Source organism: Anser cygnoides, chromosome 5 (assembly GCF_040182565.1).
Source record: "Anser cygnoides isolate HZ-2024a breed goose chromosome 5, Taihu_goose_T2T_genome, whole genome shotgun sequence".
NCBI lineage: Eukaryota > Metazoa > Chordata > Aves > Anseriformes > Anatidae > Anser > Anser cygnoides.
In genome coordinates this window covers 51,853,189-51,876,507 of record NC_089877.1, presented here as the reverse complement: position 1 = coordinate 51,876,507, position 23,319 = coordinate 51,853,189, and the positions used below count along the sequence as shown (strand labels likewise).

General features: G+C 39.5%; 1 protein-coding gene across 1 annotated transcript in view; it reads right to left on the bottom strand.

Annotated features, from left to right (window-relative positions):
- The window catches only part of C5H14orf132 (chromosome 5 C14orf132 homolog), a gene marked incomplete at its 5' end in the record, with an annotated part of 43,490 nt that extends 42,975 nt beyond the window's left edge, over positions 1–515 (bottom strand). Inside the window, one exon of the mRNA XM_048070438.2 lies at positions 99–515. Coding sequence (XP_047926395.2) covers positions 99–515 — 417 coding nt within the window. The remainder of the gene's footprint in view (positions 1–98) is intronic.
- Positions 516–23,319: the final 22,804 nt, after the last annotated feature.

Genomic DNA, 23,319 nt, shown 5'->3' with positions numbered 1-23,319 from the left:
GCACCAACAGGTGCAGCGCCCTACAACTCCCCCCACCCCGTTTTTTAGGGGACATTCCCCTCCGTCACCGCGGCGGATGGGGCAGGGGACGCTCCTACCTGCGCGGCCATGAAGGAGAGGTCCATGGTGCTGGGGCTGGAGCTGCCGGCCGAGCTGCCGGGGGTGCCGAGGCCGCTGCTGCTGCCGCCGGGGGCGGGCGGGGCGCGGGGGCGCGGGGCGGGCGCCGCCTCCCCCCCCCCCAGCAGCGGCGGCACCGGCACCGAGACCGGCACCGGGACCAGCTCCAGCTCCGGCGGCTCCCGGCCCGGCCCCCGCCTGGCTTGTGCCGGCTCGCCCCCGCGGGTGGGGGGCCGGGAGGGCTCGGGGGGGCTCCCCACGGTCCCGTCTCGTCGCCTCCCCCGGGATGGAGCTGCCGGGGATGAGCCCCGCGGCTCCCGCTGCCGGCTGGGCAGGGCGATAGGGATGGGGGAGGCTGGGGAGGGACGGGGAGAGGAGCCCCCGGGGGAGGGGTGCGGAGCCGGGGGGGTCCCCGGTTAAGGCGCTGGGGAGCAGGTGGAGCTCAGCGCCCGCTGCAGCCCGGCGAAACCGGCACCCGGGCTCTGAACTGCTCCGCCAGCTCCTTCAGCGCCACAGCTGAAAGGGATTTCTGACATGTGCTTTTAACACGGACCGGGTGATCCTGGAGGTCTTTTCCAGCCTTAACGATTCTCTGATTCTCTTCGTGACTTAGCTGCTACAGCTTCGTTTGTAACCCCTCTGCTCCTTGCTCCCCGTATTTACCATTCAACAATTCACAATAAAGACGTTTTGTCCCTTGCGATATGCTTTCTCTTGTATCTCATAGACGTTTTTCATCACTGTGAGTGAAAATTCAGTGAATTCATATATTGGATGGTATTGGAAAACCTTTGACACCAACTAGAAAAGCAGAATAACAGAAATTTAAGTCCTTACATGCTGAATGCTCTTGCTGTAAGATTTCTGTAGTCCCTCTGCCGTGCACCTGTTTCCTCTCCAAGACTAAACAATTTCACCGTGCGTTTATTACTTCAGCTTCATACAGGGGCCTAAACCAGGGCTAGTGGGAATATGAGCGTATGCCAATGGAAGAACTACTTGAAGAATTAGTTTTGCACTTGGCTTTTAAACTCCAGAAGAAGAACAAAAATAGTACATACATTCACACTGTGAACTGTATGCTGCTTGGTAAGTATAAAGTTGCATTGTTGCAGCAGGTGGTGGTGAAAAAAACACAGCTGTTTTAAATCAGTCCTTTACTTGACTGACTATTAGAGTGCCTGCCAAAAATGCTTTTATGTGAAGAGGCCCATTAACTAAAACAAGTAAAAATCCAAAAGAGGCTGTGCCATTTTAAGGTTTAAAAATTCAGTACTGTAAATAATGGAATTGTCTCTTTGTGGACTGTCTCCAAAGTTTTGAAAGGGTATTGATGCGTGTGTCAGACACCATAAAGTAAATTCAAAATGATGTTAATCTTTATCAGCCAGATAAATTTTATATACACTCTGTAGACATCTCTGCCTGATGAATGTAGCCAGGGCTGTCTCTGCATTTGCAGCAGCAGCTATAGTGAAGAACATTTCATTAGAAAAACAAAATAATCAAGGCTTTGAATCTTCTGTATTTGATTAATTTTATGGAGCATAGGAGTGGTGGGCAAATAGAGCTGGAAAGGACCTCAAGAAATAGTCTAGTCCCCATGTAGCTGCTTAAAATACAAGTTACACCTGTGGCCCTTCAAGCAGGGACTTTACCTTTACCCAATCTCTTCTTGAAAGTATCCAGTGAAGAGAATTTCATCCTGTCAGGCGAGGCATAGCTTTGCTCCACTGGCCATTTCCTAAGGTTGTGTCTACCAGGGATGTGGAGAAGAGATTATTTTCTAAGGGACAACCATGTGCCTTCTGAGAACTATTGGTAGATACTGTATTTGTCTTTTTCCAATCTTATGATATTTTGTCTATCCCCTAAAAGCAAGGAGGATTTCTAACAGCAAAAAAGTTTATTCAGTCAGCTTTCCAAGTGTTTTACTGTGACATTCAAAAAGTTCAGCCAACTAAGCAGTCTCCAAGAGCCTCCTGGCTGACATCTTTATTACACATAACAGCATGAGATCACAGAATCATTCAGGTTGGAAAAGACCTCTAAGATCATCTAGGCCTACCTTTAACTTAGCACTGAAAGTTCACCACTAAACCACGCTACTAAGTTCTACATCTACGAGTTTCTTGAAGACCTCAAGGGAAGGTGACTCAACTTCATCTCTTGGCAGCCTGTTCCAATGCTGCACAACCCCTTCAGTAAAGAAATTTCTCCCATTATCCAACCTAAACCTCCCCTGGCGCAACCTGAGGCCATTTCTCCTTGTCTTATCACTCGATGCTTGGGAGAAGAGCCTGATCCCCACCCCACTACAACCTCCTTTCAGGTAATTGTACAGCACAAAAAGGTCTCCCCTGAGCCACCTTTTCTCATAGTTGACATTTTAGTGAGCAATGGCTCATTATCGCTTTGGATTTCTTCACATCAAGATTCATTAATTTTATCTTCCCACTGAAAAAATGACCAGCACTTTCATTGGTCTATTAGTATACGTCTGCATGATTTTCTTTATATCTTTGGTATTTCAAAAATGGATTTTTTTTTTTTTTGGTCTTATGTAGTTGCTCACTTCAGGAATATCTTACAGAAAAATTATTGGGGAAAAACGAATGTTGAGTAGTTCAGGTTTCAAATTCTTTATTTCTACGCTGACTTTTGGAAAACCTTTTTATCTATTAAAAATTGGATTTAGCAGAAACATAGTTCAATACAGGGGACAGTAAACTCACCTACTTTCAGTTCCTATTACACAAAATTAACTAGCATCATTCCATTATGAGATTTGAGTAATATACAAAATCACTGCCTGTTCTTGATACATGAAAATTCCTACTAGGTAAGAGAATGAAGAGTTTATTACATGCAGAGAGAGTGGAAAGTAGTTCTTATCATTATAGCTTGCCGATGCTATACATTTATCGGTAATATAGAAAGTGATCGTATATGTTAAGCACCTGGAAGTTTGATTAAAATGGCAAACGGTAGAAGAAAAATGAATTAAAGGATTACTTCGTATGGCAGCTGTCCTGCTTGTGTGATCTGTGAGCATTCTTAGCTAGATTCCTTTAGATGCCACTATTCTTGACCTCAGCTGGGAATTTGGTTAACTTATCATGGGGGATAGTGCCAGTCAAAATCAGCCTTTGTGGAAATACCTGTAGAGAAATTGTCCTTTTACCCTGAGGGAAAAAGGAAAAGGAAAAATTCTGGTGCAGCTTTGTCATCTGCTTCCCTAAAAGAGCATTAGATTAACTGGAGCAGCATCTCTGTTTGCAAGAGTCATCCAAGCTGATATCAAATTTACTTTTAGGAGGAGTTTTTCATCAACAAAAATATTAATCACCACAACATCCTCAATCTCCAAGCTGTTCAGTTACTTTTTGTATTTCTTAGGCTTGACAAAGGAAAACAATCTTCAGTGAGAACACAGTGAGCACAATCCTGTACAGTTTACGCTGCAAATAATTTAAGAAACAAATCAAATTATTTGTTACAATCCCTGATAATGATACTACAAAATACAAAATTTTGTTTCTCCTTCTTCTTCCCCAAAAATACATTCTGGATGAAAATTTTTTACAATAGCTCTGTAAGCTGTTCTATAAAGCAAGTTTTTTAGACCTTCTGTCTTCCAGTAATGCTGATGGAGAGTTTGAATTGAGATCTAATAGCTGTTTTGCCGACGTTTTGTTATAGTTTTCCCATCAAGACTATCTAGACCACTTAAGTAGATTATGTCATGATTTACTATTGCTCTGGACACACAGTATAACACCCAGCTGAAACTGCAAACAGGGTTGTATAACATTATTCTTAAAAACAAGCTATGATGGCCTAAGATGCTCTTTAATTAGCCTTAAAGCCATTTGCTAAAAAGACCACATTTTTCAGTACAGCAGAACATAATTCAATTAGAGAATAGTTTGAGAATTGTCAGATTTCCTGGGGCATAGTAGGAAATCCTTCGTTGCTCTGAATGTGTGCATACATTCTGCCTTTGCTTCGCAAAACAGACCTAACAAAACTTGACAATTGAGTCTTCCTGCTGAAAAGGATTTTAAATGGGCTTGTATCTGTACAACTCTATTTACCATATGTTTTATTTAGAGACCTAAGGCAATTCAGGACCGATTTTAATTTTGCATCCTTTAAATCTTACATTTATATGGGGGTGGGGACTGAGTTCCACTTTGGGGAGAGAACATAATGTTGGCTTCTTGGTGCATTTTCAATGTATATAAATGCTGTTCCCATTGAATTCCAATATTAACCTAGTGTTGCTTCATTGCAGCAGGTTGCAGTCACACAGGGCAATTAGCTCTCTTAATGAAGAATCAGCCACAGTGACATGTGGTATCCTGTCCGAAGACAGAGTGCATTATCTCTGACAGACCCCTGCTGTTCAGTGTAACATAAAGGAGGCCAAGGATGCTGAATTTTTCAAGTGAAGTCTGCTTGGACTGAATTACTGAAAGGGAACTCCTCCAGAAACATTTGACTTTTTTTTTTTTTCCTTTTCATTCATTCAGGAATCAAATGATTAATTAGCAAGTATGTTAATTTTGCTTGCTAACAACATTTTGTCGTTCAGCAGCCAAAAAAAAAAAAAAAGGAGAAAAAAGTATCACCTGTGACTTAACACAGTGCAGCCCTCATCTTTCAAGCTGCCGGTTTACCTGACTGGGATCCAAGAGCACCCAGATTAATTCAGCTGGGCATGGAGCTGCTCTGAACCAGCCACTAATAAAGAGTAAGCTCAGATATGTGGTTAAGTGAATACTACTTTCTGAAACATGAGTGTGTGAGTCCATTTTGCAGACTGATCCCTCCTCTGGCTCCAGATCCAATAACCTTTCCTGAGAGGAGAGCCACAGTTTTTCTTTCATGAAGACAATGTGTGAGTACTGTTCCACTTTATAACCTATTGGAAAGGGCCCGCTATTTAAAATACCAAGATAGACGATAAAGCCAGAAGAGGGAAACTACCTACCAAGTGACACTACCAAGCCCATGATGGACCAGACACGTCCTGGTTCCCTGGAGGAACATCTTCTACAATAGTCTGGGAGTGGGAAGACTACCTGCTCTTCAAACCGTGCTGAAAGCAGGTGTCTCTGCAGAAGGATGTGTAAGTCACTGGGTGAGGAAGAAAGAACTTGTGGGAAGCTGCCTGTAGCTCAGTGTGTCAGGCACTCCTGTGTGAGCAAAGCAGCCTGGGTCCCAGACCCCATTGGCAGGACAGCTCACCTGACAAATAACCCTTTTATTTTTTTATTTTTTTCCCCACAAATGCTGAAGCATCCCTGCTAACCTCTCACTGTATCCCAGTAATCATAAAGGGGGAGGCAACATGGCCTAATACATTCAGGGTGGGTTACATCTTTTTTTATCCCTCTGAATTTCCAGTACCAGCAGATGTTATATACTGAAGGGCTCAGTCATACATAACCACCTGATAAAATGAATTAGTGCCAAATAATTTAAAGGGAAATTAAGTTTGTAACTTTCTATGTGAGTTCTGAATCCCTATAGTGGCCCACACAAGAATAATAGTCAGCTGCTACCCTCAAATTACCTGTGGGCACAATATTCCTCCCCAAAGAGTTTTAGATTTAAAACTCCCCTGAAAAAAGTATCATTAGCACACAGAAGAGCTGTAGTAGTGCTGAAATTCTTAACATTTCAGGCTTTTATCTTAATATAGAACTTAGTTTTAATGGGCAAGAGTGCTCCTAAAGTCCAAAAGACTGTCTTTGTACTGCTGGCATTGCAGCATTACAAGCTAGCAATTCAAATCGCTTTGACACAGGGGAGCAATGCAGAGGAAACTGAATATAAAGAGAGACAAGACAAAACAATCCTCTCCACTACACTGTAACCCCTGGTCTCCACAGAGGGATGGACAGGTGCTCAGCCCTGCAGGAGCCAGCATTCTCAGGGAACCCCCGCCAGATCCTTGGCTGCTGTCAGTTTTATAGGAATCAACATTTTCTGTCTCATTTATGTGACCTGAAAATGCAACTGAAGCAGCAGCAAAGGCAGACTGAGAAACCCAGCTGCTCAAACTAGCTTAATCTGCCTGGACCCATCCCTGAACCCCACTGGTGACTCTTCCCATAAGAAAGATGGGGCTGCTGTGGGTGTTTGCAGTGTTGCTAGCACCAGGCACTCCCAGCCTAGAAAGAAGCTGGGAGTGAAGAGCTGCGATGGAAGAGATGGAAAAGAAATTGGTAGGGAGTTACCTACCCTCTGTGGAGATACAAATATGTCATAGGCATCAAAATCTCTCTTGCAGACCTGGTTCTGAGTCTTTATTGCTGCAATTTCAGAATACAGGACAGATAATGTAGTCTCCCTTCCTAATTACAGTCCTAAGCTTTTTGTTGTAGAACCATTTTTTTTAGAGATTGCCTGTTCAGACAACGGCTAAAAATCAGTTTATTGCATGTTAGAGAACAGAGACTTTCAATATGGATCTGGCTGTATTTTAAGAGGAAGGCAAAACCAGAAAATAGTGGATACTAGTACATTATTAAAAACTCAGGAGAATAATTATCTTGGCTTTTGGAAACATTTATTCCCATCCTAACTTTACAGTAGCCAATACAAATGAATGAGTAAAAGATCACAAACAGTAAGGCTAGAAAGTTTCCCAGGATTCTGCCTGTAGTAGCCTACACTACCCCTAAAGGAAAAGTTGCCTCCACCAAGAGAAAATATCTATGAAAAAGCTTTTAACACTCTAAAACATTTCTAATGGAAGTGAAAACAACTTTCTTACTCCAGGCAGATAGACTTTTCACCTGTCCTTAGATAAGCCAATGTGTTAGAGGCAAGCAATGAGCCCTGCAGTGTATCTCCTGTCCTAGCATGTTTGATTTCTTGACATTGACACACTTTGCACATGCTCTGAAACACTATAATCAGCAATCACAATGTGAATTCAGTTCTGAACCTGAAATGTAGGCATGCATTTAAGAACCATAATCATCCTAGAAAACCTGCTTACTTTACAAAGTTGTTGACATAATTACTAGGATACTGATAAAAATTATCGGAAAAGGGGCATATGTCCTTGAAAAGGGGAATTTTACAGTCCCAGACAGGTTTTTTTTCAGTCGTCTAAGGAACAGAAAATGTAAAAATTCTGAATGAAGACCACATGCATCAGAAACACAGAGTTCACCAAATTCAAGGGTCTCTAGGAAGGCTCTGCAGGGAAGGTAATCAGAAGGATAAGGGAGCACAATTTCACTACACTAATGCACAATAAAAAGCTACCCTAAAGAGGAAAAGAAATAGAAGCCGCAATAAAGAGTCATCATAATTACACCAGGAACTGAAATTAAAAATAAATAAATAAATAAATAAAATAACAAAATTAAGTGTGAATGCAGGAGTATAATGAAAATACAGAAGAAAAAAAAAAAAAGAACAGAAAGTATAAGTTGCAAAATGCAACACATGGCAAAAGAAAGTACATTAAATGTGACAGGACAGCACTAGTACAGCAGATGATTCAGAGTAGTGTGGAAGCCACTGAGAAGCTGAGAGGGATAATCACTGTGACAAGAAAACTTAATTCAGAAGATCTGTAGCAGTTTTGAGGGTGGCAGGAAGGCAAGAACAACAAAAATCTTTGTAGAAATTTGAGGGGAATGGATCTGTTTAGTCCAGAAAAAGGGACACTGAAATGAAATATGAGAACAATCATGGTGTATTATATATATATTAAAAAAAAAAAAAAAAAAAAAAAACAACAAACTGAAGAAGGCAATCAGAAAAAGTTGAAAAAAAGAAATATAAGTTCACATTAGGATCAACTTTCTAGTTGCCAAAGAAAGGCAACACTGACGAGTAAACCAGAGAGGATGTAGGATTGTTTTTTGGGAAGGTTTTTGTCAGTGGTTGGCCATGCATCTGTTAGGTGGTCTATGTACATTTCAAAGGGTTAGTATGCAAGTCCCCTTGCAGCTATGCTTATCCTGTTAGCTGATGCATTAATCTCTCCCATGGTAGGCTGGAATTCAGCCTCTGGCCTTGGAGTAGGAAAAACAAACAAACAAACAAAAAAAACCATCAATTTGATGGATTCGGGGAAATGTTAGCTGGCAATGAGACCTGCCTAATTTGACTTTTTTTTTTTTTCCTATTGCTTTTACTTGAGGCATTGTCCCCACCCCCCTTTCCTGGGAAAACCCTGGAACCTGTGCCAATGCAGAGTCATGACAGGACTGCCAATGACTGCCTTGGAGTCAGGACTCAGAAGCGAGTTTTCAAGAGCTTCACACTTACTGATTGCCTTCTGACAGCTTTGTTTTGATAAGGCTTGGGGAGAGATAGGAAAAAGCTTCCCAGTCACCTCATACAGAGCAATCCTGTTGTCTCCCTTGCCCTGGAATAATACTCTCGTGAAATACTCAAATTGAATTTCAGTGTTTCTGTCACCTGGTAATTTTCTAATACAGTGTGAGTTAGTCCCTGATACTCAGAACTGAGCTGAATATGGGTCATCAGCAGCCATTTCATTTTGCTTACCAGTGAGGCAAAGCTAATGAAGACATCTTCCCAAGCAATGTGCTGTGTGTTTAATGTGTCAGCACTTTAAAAATCAAATGTCCCTCTTTAAAAGATGCAGGTAACTTTTAAATGCAGAGGACAGCATAATAAATGAAATGAGGGTGTTGCCATGATGCACTTGGCTGTGACCCATTGAAATGTTCATAGTGCATTCCAAACATTCTGGCACAATACTTTGTAATCAAAGGGTATCACAAGAAAATTCATCTTGCTTTTGATATCTGTATGGATATTGCTGAAGTAAAGCTGATAAACTTCAAAATGATTGTAAATTACTTACAGGTTCTGAGGCTTCTACATTAGAAAATACAATTAGGAAAAAATAAGATTTCACTTCTCCAAACATTGAAAGATTAAAAAAAGCTACATCAAGGAATCAGCTTATTCTATCTTTAGCTGGTATAATACAAACAAGAATAAACAATAAGTGGAAAAGAAGACACCTAGGGGGCTGCATTAATTCCTAATGTATTCCATAAGTTATCTCTAGGTTACTTTCCTTCTAAATACTTACAGCAGTAAGAGGTTTCCTGAATGCCACTGCCACTCTACCTTAGAAATAACCAAACAAATATAACAGCCTGGTGTCTTGGATCAGAGGCATCCATGGACCAAACCTAAAGTGCCTGACAGCAGTGAGAGGCAGGAATAGGAAAGCTTTGTCACTGCTGATGTTGCAACTGTGCAAGAAGTGTCATGGTTTTAACGTTGTAAGGGTTTCAGAAACAATCAGAAATGTTAGTCACTTTTTTTTCCTGTTTTAAAATGAAAATAAAGAAATAGAAAAAGTGGCCATCTTGTGTGCAAACTGTGAAAAATGCCTCATTTTCTGCAGATCCAATTAGTATTCCTGATACATCAATACCTCCCACTGCATTTTATGAATGAGATACTTCAGCACTATTGTGTCTAAATAATGCAAAATAATCAGCTTACAAAAGCAGACATCATTTTTCCTCCCTCCCACTTGCCAATGCTTATCCTGTCCAGCTTCATTTATTTTAATTAAAAGACTGCAAAAGCATTAAAGGGAAATGCTAATGATCTGCAGGATCCTATAATGGAATCCACAACAAATGCTTCTACAATGGGTGGAAACAAACCAAATTTTCTCTTCCTTGATGAGGAAGGAGGCTTCTAATATGAGAAGCAAAGATTACACCCTGCTTGATGAATGAAGTGTAGGAGTTTATTGGTGGGTTCCCTTCCCTCTGTTCTCTTAGATGAGAAGCAATTAATGCTGAACAGCCAGTGAAACAAATCATATATATCTACAGCAGAGCAACAAAGATCCTCCTTAAAACAGGACAGACTAGACAGGGGAGAACCTGGAAAAGCCAAATCTTGCTAACAGCATTGACAAAAATGAAAGGACCAAAGTCACATCATTCTGGCTGCTGCCAGCTGCAGAATCCAAGCATAGGCAATGTCTGCTCCTGGGTCAGTTCTTCCCCCCATCCCATCTGTGCAAGTAGCTGTTGTTGCTCACTCTTCCTGGTCTGTACCTTTCTCAGGAGATGACTTTGCAAGATTGGCAGAAAAGGGTCAATCTCATTTCAGACAGCTTGTGAGGTAATGTTTTCCCAAGAAACCTTGTACTATAAATTTATTCATACAATATTTATGCCAGTTAATGAGAGAGAAAAAGATGTCAGGAGCAACATAGATACATAGGCTATGTACTGACGTATGATTTTGGGAACAGCAAATGAGAGCAAATGTTCTGAAGGCAGAAAACTTTTTTCTTCTTCTTCATTTTTCTTTTTCCACTTGCCTGAATATGTCACTCTTGCATCTTTGAAGCCACACTGAGCACAGATATTATTAGATGGAGAACAACGTCTCCAACAAGGGCAAACTCCCTCTGCGGTGGCATATCTTGGAGCTTTCTGCATTATAACTGATATTATCTTATTGTTCTCTTCTCTCTCTCTCTCCCTCTCTTCTCCTTGCTGTATTTTTCTTTAATAGGATACTGGATTCACCATGAGCACTTAGATTTTGACTGGTTTTGGCAGAATTGTCCCAACTGACTCACTGCAAATATCTTATGCATCTAAAATATGGCACAAGGGTGTCACATTCTAGAATTGTCATTCAGCGATGTAATTCTGGCTTAGCATATAATTTCTCTCTTTTTTTTTTGATTTGTTTGTTTTTTCCTAGTCTATGCCTATTTTAGTAACAGCAATTTGATGGCAATACTAGTACTTACTGTTTAATATCTTGAAATGCACTTTGCTACTCTGTTTGCTCCATTATTAATTTTTTCACTTACAGACCAGAGCTTATGATAGACATTCTGTGTCCTCTCAAGGCCTAATCATGGTAGGTAACTAGGGATGTTTGCTTCTGCCCAGAGCTCACTTATGATATTATCTCTTACCATTTACTTCATACAACAAAAAAGCTGGGCTCTGGTGATCCCTATTCTTCATATCTTTGCACTTTTATAGGGAAGTTATATGGCTATTTCCTCAGAACTCTTAAACACATGTGGGATTGCAATTACATCATAACACATTAACAGCTCTTAAATTGCATATGTATATAAATATACTCTGAAAATGAAGATGAAAAATGAAAATGAAGAAATGTGTTTTAAAATTTTCTGTGTCTCAGTAATTTCTATGTACAATTTTGTTGCTAATATACACAAGTCCATGTAGTCTGGAAACCAGGTCAGACTCTTCCTACTGCATGTCCTGTTGCCAGGAGTAAGTATCCAGCAATAGTTAAGAAATCTGGTGATAAACCCAGGCTAGACAAATATCTGAAAATTAAGCTGTCTCTGTAGTTGCAGTATGAATAACACAGAACTGTCGTCACTGTTAATGTTAATCATTATTAAAGCAAGTCATAACTGAGATATACACAGTGAGTGAGTTTAGTGAGCAAGGAACCAACAGCAGAGAATGCTATCCAATGTCTTCTGACCATACTCAAATTTACAGGGCTCTGTGTTCAAAAAGTAGCTCCTCTTAAAGTTAATTGCCCCAAGAATGCCCCAGGTTCTTCTGTTTTCTAGTTGAAGGAGAGGCTCTGTCTTAGAATTACATAACTTAGACCCAAACTGAAGCTTGTAGCAGAGAAAAGAAAAAACAAACTTAGAAGACCTGACAGACAGAGCACTAGCCTGTAGGATGCATTCCTACACCAAACTATTGTCTGATTTCCCATGTTTTTGAAAATCTGTGGGTAGCTTAGTCTGTCTCTTAGTCATATAATTTAAAGAGAATACTTGAAAACACAGTGTTCTTTGCTTTGAAATGCAAAACATTCACAGATATCACCAATTTGTTCTTCACCCTTCACAGTGAAAGAAGCAATAGTTTCTAGCTAGCTTTTGTGTCAGATCTACCACTGTGGCAGCAAAAAGATGCAATGCATTTAGAATCCCACAAGCATCTATCATGGAGAGCAAAAGTACCAGTGACTCTACACAGATAGAGTTAATATGAAAGTAAGACTAAATAGGACCTGAAGAGACAACACAGTTAATTTTCCCGCACTGAAGCCAAATCTAGACTATTGCTGGATCTTGTAAACATCCAGTGGTGAGGTCACATGGTGGAGAACTGGAAACTCCCCAGGCAACCTGTTTCCCTATTAACTACTTTAATTGTTAGCGAGCGTTTCCTAATAATTTCTTCTTGCTACTATTTAAACCCATTACTTTCCTCTTGTCCTCAGTTGGAGGATGTTTTTGTGCCATATAATTCAAATGCAAACATTCAGAGATAGAGCAACTACTATCATTTCTCCTTCATTTCTCCTTTCTGTAGCTAAGCAACCCTAAATGTTTCAGCCTTTCTACACAGCTCATGTTCTCTAGACCTCATGAGATTTTCTTGACCTCTTGTTACTCTCATCTGTGCTTCCTCTAATTAGTCTGCACCACTTTTGTAAATGAGGCCTAGAATAGGATATTATACACCCAGTACATCCTTACAAGTGCTAATCCAATAATTTGCTTTAGCCCTATAATTTATATCTGTATGTATGTATTAAAAAAGAGAATATGTCATCTAAGCCTACACAGCATTAAGTGAAGTTTTCTCCTAAGGAGCTTACAAATAATAAACAAGGCACAGCAACCTCCACAAGAAGCAGGATTATGAAGGTTTTTAATAACCAAACCAGCTATACAGTGTATTCATTCATACTGGATGATCCATATTCCTCTACTGACAATAAACCTAAAACAAAGGTAATGAAGAAGATGCTTTGAGGCTCTATATTTAAGTATTTGGGAAAAATGTATGTTTGGTTAAATACTACAAATACAATTTTTACTTTTTAAAACATGCAGCCCATTAGCAAGCTGTCCCGAACTGTACATCACTACGTGAGATGTGAACAACTCTCAGAAATATCAATGTTTTTCATGGACCTCCAAGCCATGTCACCTGTCATACCTGATGCATCTTTTACGGACCAATACATAGCATCTATCAAATCAAATAAATCATGATCTAATCAAACCAGATACATTGACCACATAGTGAAAGAAATCACCAATAGAATCAGACAATGAATGAGTTTTAAGATACCTCCAGGAGGGACAAGATTTTTTGCTGTGGCAGGTGTCCTACTCCAAGGTTTAGTATTTGGTTCTAATCTTAAGCAAAGCCTCACCTGCTTTGGTGAAAATTTCTCAAGTTTAGGCTTGACTTGTTAAAAAAATAATCCTTTTTATAATCTCTTGCCTAGTGACAAATGCTTTTCTTTCAATTTGAAATAGTCTTCCATAATGTAAGATGGTGAGGTTTCTAACAAAAAGGTATAGTTTTTCCATAGGTAGTAGTAGACACAAAGATCCCTTTATCTTGTCTTCTCCAGGCTGAACAACTGCATGTCTCTCAACGTGTTCTCATATATCCTGTGCTCCAGCTCTCCTGACACCCTGCAAACTCTCTGCTGCTCTTGCTCTGCTCCAGTGCATCCACATCTCTCTAACACTGCGGAGCCGCAGATTGGATGCATTACTCTTGAAATGATTTCACAAGGGCAGAATAGAGGGGGTGAATAATTTTCTCCAACATTATTGGGTGCTTCAGAGAGACATCTTTAGATGTCTTAGACTCCTTCTAGAAACTAGGTTACGATAAGCAAGTGGACTTGTGTTACATGCTGGTGCACTTTTTAAAGTAGGAGTTCTGTTCAAGAAGACCCAAAGCTGAGAGCGTTTTAACTGAAAGTGTCCTGGAGATACAGATGGAGAAACTGTCAGATTTAACAACCCAGCCTTCATCACTTGTCAAATACTGTTGTAGGGAAGCCCATTTAGAAATGTCACATGATGGAGCAGATGTGTAGGTGTACACTGTATGTCGGAGCTTGTTTCATTTGCTGTCTTTTCTCAAAGTGCTCTTTAAGTGTCTACAATCACAGTCTTCTAAGAGCATATTTCTGGGTATTAAAAAGCTTTTATGCATCCAAATTAAATATTTATTTACTGTGTCACGTGACAGTATCTTGTACCTTTTACTAGCTGCAATTTAAAACGGCACTTACTGTAACTACGTTACTGAAGCCTAAAATGAACCACTACACCTTGAAAAATCAGTATGCATAAGAAAAAGTGGCATGAGTGTACATTCTTGCCTGACCTGGCATGTCTCAATAGTCATCATTTAGCCAGTCTGTGATTCAGATTACATTTCTTATTTTTCCATGAGATATATAGAGAAATTATTTTTTTCTGTACTGTCAAGTATTAATCTCACAACTGTGTGCACTATTCCTGCCCTAGATGTTGCTGGAATTTGTTCTCAGTGTTTCCAATGAATGATTTGAATAATAAACTGGCAACATATAAACTCAACTCTTTTACTTCCTCTAGTAGTATTAATTCAATTGGAAAGGCAGCTTAGTGCACCATAGCAAGTTATTAGTTGCAGGATTTAAGGCAGCTGTTTCATATTGGTCCATCCCACTGTCTCAGAAAGTTACAATTGTTCACATTTTTGTCATTGTCTTTTCAGGTACCATTTCTAAAATGTAATGCAGAGTACTGCCAACATGCTAAGATACTTTTGTGGTCTTAATGTTGATTTTCTTTTATTTCTGCATGCATAGAGCTTAGCAAGCTGCATTTGGGATCAGGAATTGTGGGAGTGCCTAAGGAGTAGGAATTCTTCATTCTTCAGTGACCAAATCCTGACACATTCTGCTTCCTCCAAAAGAAAAATCAACTGACAGATGTGTTTAGCTTTCCAAACACTAAAAGTTTGCCAAACAGTATTAAAATTGAAACGTAAAAGATTTCTTAAATTGCCTAAAAGCAAAGAGCGAAGAGTTTTTGCAGAAAATAACTTCTTCCTTCCTATTCCAATAAAGAGGTTTCATTCCCTAATATCAACAAACACATAGATATACAGTGTATTACCTTCTCTTCCTGTCCTGAGTGGGGTGGTCATTAGTTTACTACAGCTGTTTCAAGTTAACCTTCTACCCCAGTAAGGCCAGCTGTAGTTTTATATTGCACCACTTCAGCATGGTAATATTTGCTCTCTAAAACCCAGGTTGTTTTCTAAAGCATATCATCATCTCGATTGCAAGATAGTGCATTGGGAAAGTTTTGAGTGTTTATGAAAAGGGCAGGAAATGAGAAGTAAAATTGAACTTAGTTCAGAAAAGTTTATAGCTTATCTAAATTTCCTGGCCTTGGGGAGTTTAGTGTCTCTAATACAGGAATGCAATAAAGTTAATTTCCTTAAATATTCTTTTTAATGTGAATGTAATTCCCAGGCAAATGTAGCTATTAAGGGACCTATGTATGGCTGGGTTTCTGCATACAACCGCAGCACCTGTGAGTCCTAGTCATGAGCTAGGGCTCCACCGGGCTAAGTCTGGTTCACACAGGCTGTATATAGATTGCTAGGTTGGTGTTTCCCATATCACGTTCAGCATTCCTGTTTCTCTGGTTATGCAGGCTGGGAACCCTCCCAGTCCCTGTGCTCAGGATATTTTTCCCTGTGGAAACAAAGAGAAGAGGGCAGGGAAGGAGGTGGTGTCTGGTGGTATGAGGTTTGTCCTATCTTGGAGGTGAGGTTCCACAGAGACTCACCAAGATGCTGCAGTGCTCCCTCGTCTACCATTACAACATGGCATGAAGAATAGATTTCCTTCTCTAATTTGCAAAGCTCACAGTCTGAACATCTTGGGAACAGACTTTAATATTTGCCTGCTATTACTCCATCCACAGAAGACTACTCTTCTCTGGGGAGCAGTCAACAAGCCTTTAATGCAATATTCAAGCTCATTAACTGCCTGTGTAGACAGCCCAAAAGAAAGAGGTCAGCAGAGAACATTGGAATACATGATGTCTGTACCTGAGGAAAAATGCAGTAACTAGAAAATAGCTACTCTTAGAAACAGTCCATCTGTTAACAGAAGCCACGCTGATGGTACAAACAAAACATAAATGAATGTATTCTACATTTCAAAGGGAAAACCCCAAAGCAGAAATTTTAAGTCAGAAAGCAAAAAAAGCAAAACACTTTATGAAGTCTGCTAGAGACTACTATTGCTGTTGATTACATGCTGTAAATACTAAACTGGAATGATACATGGATAGTACTATAAAACTTCATGACAGAAAAATGGGTAGTGGTTTACACTAAGGGATGATACAACTGCAAAAAAATAATTTTAAAGTAAGAAAGAGACAAAATAAATAAATAATAACTAAGACTCCATCTCAAAATACTAAACAAATAAATGCAACAAATCAGCCAAATAAAGCCCCAGGTCAGGGTTTTGCCCCCATAGCAAAGTCACCTTAAGTGACACTGATTAACTAACTTCTTTCAACTTGTCAAGATCACAGAATCAGAAAGGGGTCTCAAGAGGTCCTCTCTTCAACCCCTACTCACAATAGGATCACTTTTGTAGGACAGTTGTTCAGGTGCTCTGGGGGAAGTTGCTCTTAGCTTTTACTTTGTTTCTCACTATGTTATTCTCTTTTTAATTGGCAATAAACTAATCTTCCCCAAGTCAAGTCTATTTTGCCTATGATGGTAATTGGTGAGAGATCTCCCTGTCTCTATTTCAACCCATGATTTTTTTATCTTGTTTCCTCCCCCTGTCCTGTTGAGTAGGGGGAGCAAGAGAGTGGCGTGGTGGGCACCTGACAGCCAGCCAAGGTCAACCCTCCACACCTCCTTTCAGCAATATTTTAAGTATTTAGAGAATGTTTTTATGTCACTTTGTAGACCTGTCTTAACAGTATCTCATCTTTTTAGTCTGTAAATAAAATGAATTTTAACTGATCAGCTCTAGAAATACAGGCAACTACTTAGAAAACCATAAGCAGTAAGAACTATAGATCACCTAAGTCTTTCCTTAGTATAATTTAACAAAGTAAAGCTAAACAGAAAGATAACATCAGGAAAACAAAACAAAACAAATGAAAAAACAAAAACAACAACTTCAGAAGCAAGAGATGACCTGGAACTTTCCAGCAGCATAGTTTATAAAATGAACTTAATTGCCAATAACAATATAATTATACCCACTTATCATACATAAACTGGAGTAGTTTTAAGTCAGTAGTATGGTAAGCAGGAAGAGCTTCACTCTAAAACAGCATTCCTCATGGGCTGAGTTCATACTCACACAGGCCAGCTACAGAAACTGTTGGGTCTTCCCAAAAGCTTTAGTTTTTGAACATCAGGGAAGTTACCAAGATTTTCATCTCTAATGTGCCATCACCTGGTTTCTAAAATACAATTGAAAACATTCTAAGTTGCTAACTTTTAGTTTCTATCTTCATAATTTACACACATTTGTTAATTTATTGTATCATATTCTTCCCTCTTTCCTGCTAGAGTTTCTGATATAGATTTTAAGATGAGATTTTTTTTTTTTTTTTTTTTTTTTTTTTTACTCTTTCCAGTTGTAAAAGCCCAGATCTGAGACTTGGATTCCTTGAATTCTTCTGCTTCTCTCCTTATGCTGAAGAGTCAATACTCTTCATCCTCACTTCTTTAAACTGAGCAGATCCCACTGGTCTATTCCTCATTAGCACTTAAAAGTAACTAATGAATTCCAGCTGAAGCTTTACCAAGGAAAGGCACACTGGAACGAACTATTTCACATATCTTGCAAATTTTACTCTTGGTAATACATTCCATGATGACTTTAACCATTTGTTCAATGACATGACATGATTAATGAAAGACTAGTTTATGGCCCATACCAGTCCAGATTCTCTTCTTCAGAAATGATTCCCAGCTGTTCCCCACCCTTCATTAAAGGGGATAATTAATCCCACCTATAAATCTTTTCTTTGGCTTCTTTTAATTTTCACTTTGGTTTCTTTTAAATTTCATCTTATTTTAAGTCCATTTTTCCAATTTGTCAAGGACATTTTGAAGTTTATTCATGTCTTCCAAAGAATTTGCTGTCCCTCTTGGTTTAGTGACATCTGCAATTTTAGTTCAGGAACTAACCAGGAGAAACTGGAAACCATCATCATTAGTACTTTGCAAGACGAATCACAGTTTAGAATCCCTGAAAAGAATAAAGATTTCATTTCAGGCAACCTCTGAATTGTAATGAAGCTCATGCAGATGAGAATTCAATGTCACTTTGGACTGGTGAAGTACGAAGCAGTTTACTCAACTCCAAGTTCTTTGGTATCTCAGGGTATATATAATCAAAGGTCTAATGTGTGTCTTTACCACATCGTAGCCTGTGAATGACACCAAACAAGAGGCTTTGGTTGCTGAGTCCATTTTAAATTATTCATTCATCCCTACTGACACTGTTGTCTATTTCACATATTTTATTATATTATTACTTATGCTATTCCATTCCCCAGTAAATTAAGTTTCCTGTTAATAAATTGATTTGATTTGGTAGGCGTGTATCACATTAACCAGGGGATTCAGCTAAGTTCTGTAAGGGTTCTCTCTGTCCTTTTCTTTAAGTGATAAAAGGATTTGTTTCTAAAATGATCATTACTATGTCTGTAATGCATATTTCAGTAGCTAAGTTATTCAGCTATGTGAAAAAAAAAAGGAGTCACAGCTCAGAGCTCCAAATTAAACCATTATCCTTTACTACAGAAGTGCTGGATCAGTTTGGAACTGGTCAGATCCTGCACTCCATCCAACAGCGCCCATGCTCTCCTGCATTGGCTCCACCAAGCTGCTGGAAGCAGTCAGGGATGTTGTATGCCCATCACATCCAGAGACGCTGGCAGGAAGAAACAGGCTCTCATTTGGATTTTAGCTTTAAAAACATGAATTTATATAATTTAAAGTGAGGAGACCAGTTTTATTATGCTTCTTTGAGGTCATTTGAAACAGTTTTGGAACTAATTTTTGTGCACAGAGAGATTTCCAGAACTACCACCTGTGTAAGCTCAGGTATTATCTATGCATTAAAGATATTACACTACAGGGACATGAGCTTTGTATGGTTACTCTGTTTCCATGGTCTCACGGGAACTAACAAGGATAGGTATATAGTTAAAACTGAATGCATATAAATGACTTCTCATTGTCAGAACCAAAAGATGAACATACAAAGATGGGCTGGGGAGAGGCAATCATGTTTTACGTGTATTTCACCTGTAGAAGTTAGTGTATTGTTTTTTTGCATATTCTTTTTCTTTTTTTTTTCCTTTTTTTTTTTTTCCTTAGTAACAGAACTTGTCTTGCAACTGGGTTTTAAAGGAGCAGTGAAGAGTAATTGAGGACAGTATTAAGCACACAGTTGCCAGAGCTCCTTGTTCCCAAGATGTAGCTAATTTCTTTACCCAATAAAGCTAAGCTCTTCATCAAACTATAAACAACCCTCGTTTCAAACATCATTTCTCAAGACTGAGATAACAGCAGAGCTGGCTATAACTGTATCAAGTCCTGTGATTACTTTTTAGTTCAAAGAGGATTTTACGAGTTTGATCATAAAAGCAGGAATCCAGGGTGGGGAAAGCTGCAGCAGAGCAGCAGACCTAACCTTGGGCTTCTTCTGCCCCCTTGTGACAACTGCGACGTGCTTTCAGCAGTTTTGCGTGCGTAGGTGCGGAAATATATCAAACGTTTTCTTGTTCGCATCCTCAACCCTTGCAAAACAGGCTCTCAGTGTCCCAGGAGGTGACTGCGGCGACACAAGCAGGGCCCATTCCCCATGGCTGGGCTCTCTGGCCAGAGGCAGGCATGACACTCTGGCCCTGGAGGTTTACTTATGTAGGAAGAGGGGAAAAAAAATACCAAAATTACCAACCACACCCCCACCTCGCCAAAACCAAACCAAATCAAACAAACAAACAACAAAAAAAAAAAACAAATTAAAACAAACCATCACATAAAAGAGGTTTCTGATCTAATCTGAAAATTTTCTGTTTCTCCAGCTGCAAAAGGAGGGGGCATTTGCAATATATTACAATAATGTAATGTAGTATAATACAATAAATATACTATATAATATATAGTATAAAATTACTCTTTACACAGACATGGGAACATGGGGCTATGCAGGGTCTCCTCACTCTAGCTGTAGAATTTATGGTCACAGCGACTTTCAAACACAGTGAGTTTTAACAGACATGCCCCTAAATGCCACTAAGCTCACATAAAAACTGAGCCTAGCTAACCCCCTCTGTTGTGACTCATGCCTCTGAACTTCCATTACCATTTTTGAATATGTGTCTGTGTGTTGTTGTGCATGAGAAAACTGTGGAGAATGAGGATGAAGAATGGGAAGCGAAAAGCTCAGCCACCCCAGCACCACTATCAGACATCTTCAGCTGTGTGGGAACATTCAAAGGACCATTAAAGAAGCTGTATTTGCAGGAACAGATTAGATATGTTCCTCACATTACAAACATCCTTCCTTTTGGGACTTCTGCAGGTACAGGAACAGTAGCCTTGTTTCATTTTTCCCCCTACTGTGATAAATTATTGAAGATGTTAATGCAAAGGATTTTGCTTTGAGTTTGAAATCCCAGCATTATTATATTCTGTCCATACATGAGTTGTGTAGTAATTGTTTTATTCATGTCACACAATTCAATGCAGCTGGGTAAGTATACAATTTATATTTTCATGGTTCCTTAAAACAAGTAGGATTATATCACATGTAATATTTATATAGGTTCATCTGCATAACAAATTGCACTCTAAAGGAGTATTATTATGGCTCTTGCAAACAAAAGGTGCAACTGAGAGTCTGGGAGTCTCTGTCCTGCCTTTTGGGCACAAATCTCAAACTCAGACTTAAGAATTATTCACCCATAGCCCTAGCCTCATGTTTCAACATCCAAGTAATTACCATGGAATTAGATAAAAGCAAAGTCCTTTTTGGTGCTGCTTGTGTGGAAAACAGCAAAGAATTGACCTAAATTTTTTTCCCCTGAAGTCACTGGTAAAACTTCTGTGGACTTCAAAGGAACAGCAGTAAAACAGACCAAACACACTCTGAGATATTTCTAATGAGCACCATGGGGCCATCTGTATGTAAGAAGCTTACAAAACCTGTAGAATGAGGGCTGTCTTTCAAAGAGCTCTAATGACATGTATTGCCATCCATTTATCAGGCACTATGCAGACCTTAACAAAGTTCAATGGCTGTAGCTACTTTAGGAAGTACTGCAGACTGGGGGACTGTATCAGCAAGTGAAATGGCTGATGCTGAAGACCCAAAATCCATATCATATGTGTTTTGGGACTTTTGTTGTAGACCAATCACAGGTAGCGATTAATCATCAGGTGCTGGAGTGTTTTAGGTGCACTCCTGCAGCATAACTGTCTAATTTCATCTGAAAAAAAAAAATAAAATTGTGTAGTCAGAGATGATTCCATGATAGGAATGAAATCGTGGCAATTGGAGACTAGTGGACTATCCTGGGTACACCTGAAAAGCTGGTGTAAACCCTGCTTCTTTTAGAAGCTCTGCTTTCTTCCATGGAAACTCCTGCATGTAGAAAAAAAAAAATCTTTTTTTTTTTTATTTCTAGTCAATTTTTCATCATGCTAAATCTGCTTTTGAGCCTCTAACTTTAACAAGACAGAAACAAATCAATTCTGTCTGGTACTGAGTAGTTGCACATTCTCCCAACCAGCTGTTTATTGACTTATCTGCTCTCACCTTTCCTTTGAGAAATGTCACAGTCTATTGAAGAGTACAGCCAGACTTCTTCACCACTCATCTGTGCTGGGCTGATGGGGCTATAATTCATGTTTGGCCTTTGTAAGTGACAAAAGTGGATAAAATCACGTAGAGTGGGACCTAGGACAAAATGATACTTATGCAAAAGCAAACCCAGCTTTTTTGGATTACCCGCCTAAAAACTGTCTTTTCATAGAGCCCAAGGTCCCATTTGGGAAGCTCCAGCTCCAGCTCCAGCACGGGCTCCCATGTCCCCTCGACCATGTGCTGGGATGACTGTGAGGTAAGCTGGGTGCTCTGCAGGGTTACTTTAGCACCAGCAGATGTCCCTGCCATGTAAGAAATCGCATCCAGAATACCATACTTTTTGGTTCTGTCTGAGCACTGATTCTGGAATGGAAAGAGCATCATTGCTCCTTCCCCAGGTACAGTCTGTAATGCAATTGAGATGTTTTGTGTGCACGAGCAGACAGGTTATATGCAGCTTTCCAGAGTTTACATTATACATCTTACTACTACAGTTTTCATGACATGTATTTGATCAGAAATGCATATGGGAAAATATTCTGACAAGATAGTTTCAGGAATTATTTTTTTTTCCCATATACCTTCAGAGGTACCTTTTCTGTGCATTTGTATGTGCTTCCATTAGAAAAAATAAAAGTGAAATAAAAATGAAACTGTCTTTAAGGGATTGTACAGTACCATACCACAGAGAACAACAGGAGCTGCAGCTGACAATCTGACTAGTTTCAACGTCAACGGATGATGCTTTGTGAAATAGCCAATGTTTAGCATGGGGTGGTGTTATTAGCTTTTCCATTTCTTTTCTCTTTTCTGCTCCTTGTGAGAGCACAGTTATATCAAGTGCATTCAGCAGTCCAGGTGAAGGTCAACAGAAGAGGTTGCAAATAAAATAGTGGAACGGCCAGGATTTTCTCACCTGTTTCCGCTGCTGCATCAAACAGCAGCTCTGTGGCAAAGGTGGATTTTTCTTGCCAGCCACCCTGCTCCCTGCATCCACACCAGGCCCCATCTGCTCATCCCCTCTCCTTGCTGGCTCTGTGGCTTAACTGTTAAAACATCAGCACTCTTAGTGATGGGACAGAAACATCAACTTTTTCTAGCATAAAAAAGACTTAACAGACCATTGAAGCACTAAGATGTCTGTGGAATATGAGTTCTTCAAGTTCCTTCAAAGGTTTGTTTTTCTATTCCTGGTTTCATTTACAATGCTTTTCTAGGTGCCCATCTCAAACTCCTTCTTTCGAAACCATTGATAAAATTAATTCCTAACACAAAGCACAAAACTACTGAGATCCATTTTGAAATTTGGACGTGATTTAGCACCTCTTGTTGTGAGCACAAATCTTACTATTATTAAATTGTTTACAATTTTATAAGCAGAGCTTTCTGCAGTGTACATACCAAAATACTTGTAGTTAGGAAGACCCTGGGGCAGAGTTGCTATATATAGCATTTATACATGTGAAA